At 40.6% G+C, this 6,464-nt stretch overlaps 1 protein-coding gene across 3 annotated transcripts in view; it reads right to left on the bottom strand.

Annotated features, from left to right (window-relative positions):
* The window catches only part of Stpg2 (sperm tail PG-rich repeat containing 2), a 430,378-nt gene that overhangs the window by 337,152 nt on the left and 86,762 nt on the right, over window positions 1-6,464 (bottom strand). For all 3 annotated transcript variants that reach the window (XR_004119858.1, XM_031375660.1, XM_031375661.1), the window contains 2 exons: window positions 3,717-3,873; window positions 790-953 (listed from right to left, as the gene is read on the bottom strand). Coding sequence is in view for 2 of the 3 variants with exons in the window: in XM_031375660.1 (XP_031231520.1) it covers window positions 790-953; window positions 3,717-3,873 (321 nt within the window). In the remaining variant the exon portion in view is untranslated. The remainder of the gene's footprint in view (window positions 1-789; window positions 954-3,716; window positions 3,874-6,464) is intronic.

The following is a 6,464-nucleotide window of genomic DNA, read 5'->3' as shown; positions in this document are numbered from 1 at the left end:
ACGAACAACAATATGAACTAACTAGTACCCTCAGAGCTCCCATGGACTAAACCACCAACCAAAGAGTAAACATAGTGGGACTCATGGCTCCAGCTGCATATGTAGGAGAGGATGGCCTAGTCAGTCATGAATGGGAGGAGAGGCCCTTGGTCCTGTGAAATTTCTATGCCCCAGTATAGGGGAATGCCAGGGTCTGGAAGAGGGAGAGGGTGGGCTTGTGAGCAGGGAAGAGGGGAGGGAACGGGGGTTTTTATTTTTATTTTTTTTTCGGAGAGGAAACCGGGAAGGGAGATATCATACGACATGTAAATAAAGAAAATATCTAATAAAAAATGAAAAAAAAATCTCAAGCTCCCATTCTCAACTACTGGCTCCTACTGCTTGCCTTACCCACAAAGAACATTCTCTTTATTAGAAAACTAACCATTATTAATCTGGCCATCTGGTTAATTCTCCCTAAACCTCAACTCTTCTGTACCAACTCTCCCCATTTCTTTATCTAAAGCTCTGAGCCTTCACTTTCCTGACTACTTTTCCTTCAACATAGCTTTAGTGCAGACTTTTTTCAAACATGATTTTTGTGTTTCTAGAACTTCTGTTTGTAAGGTTTTTTTTTTTTATTTTTTTTTGCTTCTGTAATTCATCTGCTGAGTGTGATCAGTCTTCTACTTTTCATGACACGTAAAATATAGTAATAAGAATAACTTACCATACTTGCTTAGCAATTCTATTACTACAAAATAAATAAAATAAAATGAAAAAAAAATGAATGTCTTGCTAGTAACCTACCACCTGATAAGCAGTAGGCCCGGGACCACTGAAAGCTTTTTTCTGATCTGGGAACATAGTTCGAGGCACAGAAGAACCAAATCCAGTTTTCGGTTTTTTCTTCAAGCTGGGCTTTTTAACCTGGGGTTTTACAATGTTTTTTGAGATATCATAAAAGCCAGGACCTAAAATTATAAAGAACATTATGTATAAGAATAAGCACACTTTTAAGAACTGTGTTTGAACTCAGTAGCATTAAGTAAACCTTTTAGAAGGAAGTCCATATATTTCTGGCTAGATAGTATAGACACTTTTTAAAATTTCTCAGCGGCCTTCAAAGTTAATAAGCAAACATGAGTGAGTGTCAGAAGCATGCAAAGAAAGCAGTGACAACATTCTAAATGATCCGACTTACATGAAACTTTAGAAAAATTAAAGCACAAGGGCTCAGAAGTTTCCTGGGAACAGGAATGGGGGTAGATATTAATGTCAAGGATGCATGTGAGAAATTTTACATGATGGACTATTTCAAGACTTGGTAATAATAGTAGTTGCCCGTGTAGAAGACAGCTGGCAGGGTGGCACCATTGGTAAGCAATATACCATATTGAGTTGTGACCACTCCAGGAAATTAGTGACAAAAGGAATTTCAATGTGCTGAGAAGAAACATACTGAAAACAGTAGTAGCCACTTTCTTCCCCAGTGGCGACATCCTGGACCCATAGGACATCAAAGCAGAGCTACCAGAAGAAATTATTCCTCCCATAGTACTTTTTCATAGCCCAAGTTATTATCTAAACTCCCTCATCTTGCCATGACTAAGGCTTACCTCAGTAACATTCCTAAATCCCTCCCTAATGAGACATGTTCTAATCTTTCCTAGTGTCCCAGTTTGGTTTCTGTTGCAGTGATTAAAACATTCGCCAAGGGTAACCAGGGCATAGGAACCATCAGACTGAAACAAATGTAAACAGTTCAGTGCCTGTCCTCAGGCGTTTACAATGTTCTGGGATGCAAAGGAGGCAGGTCCACCTCTCCTGCCCTGCTGCTCACAGCACACACATCTTGCCTTGTAAACTCATGCCAGCTCCTTCCATACATCCCACTGTCCTCGGTGGTCAAACACCTGGCATCTCCAATATGCATTGTAAGAGAGGCTGCCTCTCGTGGGCGCTCTTCATGGACTCAAACCCAGCTTGAAGGTGCCAAGCCTCACCTCTCTGCAACACTTTCAGTCCTGGATGCCCCACTACAGCTGAGGCTACACCTGTGTCAGTGGTGCCCTGGTTTCTCCACTAGGATTCCTAAATAGCACAAGCTCCATCTACTCTCTATGATCCCTTTATGTCTCCAAACCCAGTGCCATGTAGGATACTCTTACCCACCACCAGGTTCAGAAACCAGCCTGAGGTGCAGCCTTGACCCCCTCTGAAACACATTCTCTGTGGGCTGACCTTGAGGAAATACTTCTCAGAATATAGCACCTCAGCAATGCTGGTATCTTATTAACCACAACTGACTCTTCAGCCATTTCTAACCAGCGTCAATTGTCCCAGTAAAGCAAGCATTCTACTACCAGAGATTCTTAATCTAAAATTTTATACAAACGGCCATAATAAAATTTGCTTCTTTCTGGAACTTCACAAGCCAGGCTCCCAGCCTCTCAACATTCTTGTCTCCTAAGCTTCCATAACTGCCCATTAACTTCTGAGTGTTCGACGGGTTTTTCTAGCTGAAGGCTCTCAGTCCTCCCAAGGACTACAGTCAGGTTCATCAGAGCAACACCCCTTAGTGCTGCTTTTCTGCTCTAGTTCAGTCTCTCTTGCTGTGATAAAGTGATAAAGCATTGAACAACTGCACCTAGAGGGAAGAGAGGGTTTATCTGAGTCACAGCATTAAGGAAAGCCAAGCAAAAACTTAAGGCAGGGGCCTGAAGGCAGGAACTGAAGCGGAGACCATGGAAGAGCACTGCTTAATGGCTTGTCTCCCCTGGCTTGCTCAGCTGCATTTCATATGAAGTCCAAGCCCACATACCCAGGAATGATACTAACCCACAGTGGGTTTGGCCTACCTATATCAAGTAGCAATCATGAAAAACGTTCCACAGACATGCCCACGGAACAATCTGGTAGAGGGAATTTCGCAGTTGAGATGCCTCTCCCCAGCTAAGACCAGGGTTGTGTTAAATAGACAATAAAACTAACCAAGATAACTATGGTCTGTGCTCTCTCGATATCAGTTCTAAGTGCTGTCTTGTTTAATACAGCACATGAGCCTCTTTTAATGACAGCTAACTGATAGGTTTATCAAGATCATGGGCTGTATACTTTAAATTATTTTTATTATGGAAAACTAAATGTCAGAAGAGAATACATAAATAAACCACAAAGCTAAACAGTGATAGAAAGATGATGTAAAATGTATTTAACATGAAAAAAAAACTATCATCTAATGCTCCTCTTAGCACACTTACTTCTTTTCACTCCTTCCATACAGTAACAAGCTCAGGGTATTTCCTAGAGGCATGGTCTGAAGGAATCAAGTTTCACACACCTTTCACTCAAAATAATATAAAAGCTTTCAATGATGTTGAAGGGGTTTTTGTTAAGGTAGTCAGATAACTGTGTAGATACTTGTGTCCTTTCTATAGTTCAGATTGTCTTCAAGGGAAGTCTGTTTGCTTGAGTTCATATCCAATAGTTAAATGGGACATATTTGAATAGGATACATAATTTCACTTATGTGTATTCTCTCCAATTTGCTCTGTTACTTAATCTTACTAAAACTTTACAATATAATGATTTGTCTGCTTACCATAGCCAATACTTATACTTTTTTAACTTTAAATAATACCATCAAACATACAACTTCAATAAATTAAATTCTCTTATGTATCCACCTATTAAGGATACTAAGTTATACACAGAGTAAAAGATTAGCAGCAGACCTGGTAGGTCCTGGGCCTTGGAATCCTTTGTGAATCGGGCAGCATTTTGACCAAATGGCGAAGACACTCCTGATCTTTTCTTTTGGTACTTGAAAGCAGTTCGTATTTCATTGTATGTGCCAGGAGCCGGGGCACATGATTTGATAGGTTCGAATCTCTAGGAAAATATTAAAAATCACAAGTAAGATTCCATACTTCCTGAGGGACACCTGGGTTGTTTCCAGTTCCTGGCTATTACGAACAAAGTTTCTATGAACATAGTTGAGCACCTGTCCTTCTAGGTGTGGAACATCTTTTGGTTATATGTCCAAGAGTAGCATAGTTATATAAGGTGGTAGAAACTGCCAAATATATTTCCAGAATTGGTTGTATAAGTTTGTACTCCAACCAGCAATGTATAGTGTTCCTCTTGGTTCAACATCCTTGCCAGCATGTGCAGTTCCATGAGTTTTAGATCTTAGCCTTACTGATGGGTGAAAGGTGGAATCTCAGAGTCATTTTGATTTGCATTTATATCTCTGATATCAGAGAAGAGTAAGTATTTAAGTATTTCTGTGCCATTAGAGATTCCTCTGTTTAGCTCTGCATCCCATTTTTTTTAATTGGGATATTTGGGTTGATGGTGTCTAACTTCTTAAGAACTTTATAAATGTTAAGTATTAGCCCTCTGTCAGATGAAGGGTTAGTGAAGAGCTGTTCCCATTCTGTAAGCTACCATTTTGCTGTATTGAAAGTGTCCTTTGCATTACAGAGGTTTTCTAGTTTCATAAGGTCCCATTTATTAACTGTTGATCTTAGTGCCTGAGCTTTGGTGTTCTGTTCAGGAAGTTGTCTCCCTTATTAATGAGTTCAAGGTTAGCCTCCACTTTCTATTCTATTAGGTTTACTATATCTGGTTTTACAATGAGGTCTTTGATCCTCTTGGACTTGAGTTTTGTGCAGGGTAATAAATATGGATCTAGTTGTATTCATCTACATGCAGTCATTGGTTGAAGATGCTCTCCCTTTTTCATTATACAGTTTTGGCTTCTTTGTCAAAAATCAAATGTCTGGGGGTGGGGGAAGAATCAAATGTGTGTAGGTGTGTGGGTTTATTTCTACATCTGTTCCATTGATCAACCTGTTTGTCTTCGTACCAATACCATGCAGTTGTTATTACTATTCATCTGTACTGTGGCATGAAGTCAGGGGTGATGATACCTCCAAAAGTTCTTTTATTGTTCAATATTGTTTTATTTATCTCAGTTATTTTGTTTTTCCATATGAAGGTGATAAATGTTCTTTCAAACTCTATAAAAATTGTGTTGAAATGTTGATGGGAATTACATTAAATCTATACACTGCCTTTGGTAAGATGGCTATGTTCATTATATTAATTCTGCATATCCATGAGCATGGGAGATCTTTCCATCTTCTGAGATCTTCTTCAATTTCTTTCTTCAGAGATTTGAAGTTCTTGCCATACAGATCTTTCACTTGCTTGGTTAAAGTCACACCAAGATATTTTATATAATTTGAGGCTATTGTGAAGAATATTGTTCCCCTAACTTCTTTCTCAGCCCAAATATAATTTGTAGAAAGGATGGCTCCTGATTCCTTGCAGTTTATTTAGTATCCAGATATGTTACTAACAGTAGGTTTTTTCTTTTTTTTTTTTTAATTTATGTTTTACACTCCATATTCCATTCCCCGCCCCCCCCACCCACCCTCCAACTGCTCCACATCCCACACCTCCTCCCCCAAACACCTGTCTCCACGTGGATGCCCCCACACCCCACTGCACCTAAACTCTAAACTCCCTGGGGCCTCCAGTCTCTTGAGGGTTCGGTGCATCATCTCTGAATGAACACAGACCCAGAAGCCCTCTACTGTGTGTGTGTTGGGAGCCTTATATCAGCTGGTACATGCTGTCTGTTTGATGATCCTGTATTTGAGAGATCCCAGGGTTCTAGATTAATTGAGAAGGCTGGTCATCCTACAGGATTGCCCTTCTCCTCAGCTTCTTTCAGTCTTCCCTAATTCAACAACGGGGGTCAGCTGCTTCTATCCATTGGTTGGGTGCAAGTATCTACACCTGACTCTTTCAGCTGCTTGTTGGTTCTTCCAGAGTGTTGTCATGTTAGGTCCTTTTATGTGAGTGCCTCAGTAATAGTGTCAGGCCTTGTGACCTCCCCTTGAGCTGGATCACACTTTGGGCCTGTTGCTGGACCTTCTTTTCCTCAGGCTCCTCTCCATTTCCATCCCTGTAATTCTTTCAGACAGGAACCGTTATGGGTCAGAGATATGACTGTGAGATGGAAATCCCCTCTCTCATTTGATGCCCTGTCTTCCTGCTGGAGGTGCTCTCTATAAGTTCCCTCTCCCTACTGTAAGGCATTTCATCTAAGGTCCCTCCCTTTGATTCCTGAGAGTCTCTTACCTCCCAGGTCTCTGGTGCATTCTGGAGGGTCTCCCCAACCTCCTATTTCCTGATGTTGCCTGTTTCCATTCTTTTTGATGGTCCTCAGGGCTTCAGTCCTTTTCCCTCACCCAATACCAGTTCAGGTTCCCCTACCCTCCAAGGTCCCTCCCTTACTCACCACTTGTGATTGTTTTCTTCTCTCTCCCAAGTGGGACTGAGGCATCCTCACTTGGGCACTTTAGCTTGTTGACTTTTAGGTTTCTGTGGACTGAATCTTGGCTATTCTGTTTTTTGTTTGTTTGTTTGTTTTGTTTTTTGTTTTGTTTTTTTTGTTTTTTTTTTTTGTT

Source organism: Mastomys coucha, unplaced genomic scaffold (assembly GCF_008632895.1).
Source record: "Mastomys coucha isolate ucsf_1 unplaced genomic scaffold, UCSF_Mcou_1 pScaffold16, whole genome shotgun sequence".
In the NCBI taxonomy this organism is placed as follows: Eukaryota; Metazoa; Chordata; class Mammalia; order Rodentia; family Muridae; genus Mastomys; species Mastomys coucha.
This window is presented reverse-complemented; position numbering and strand designations above follow the sequence as displayed.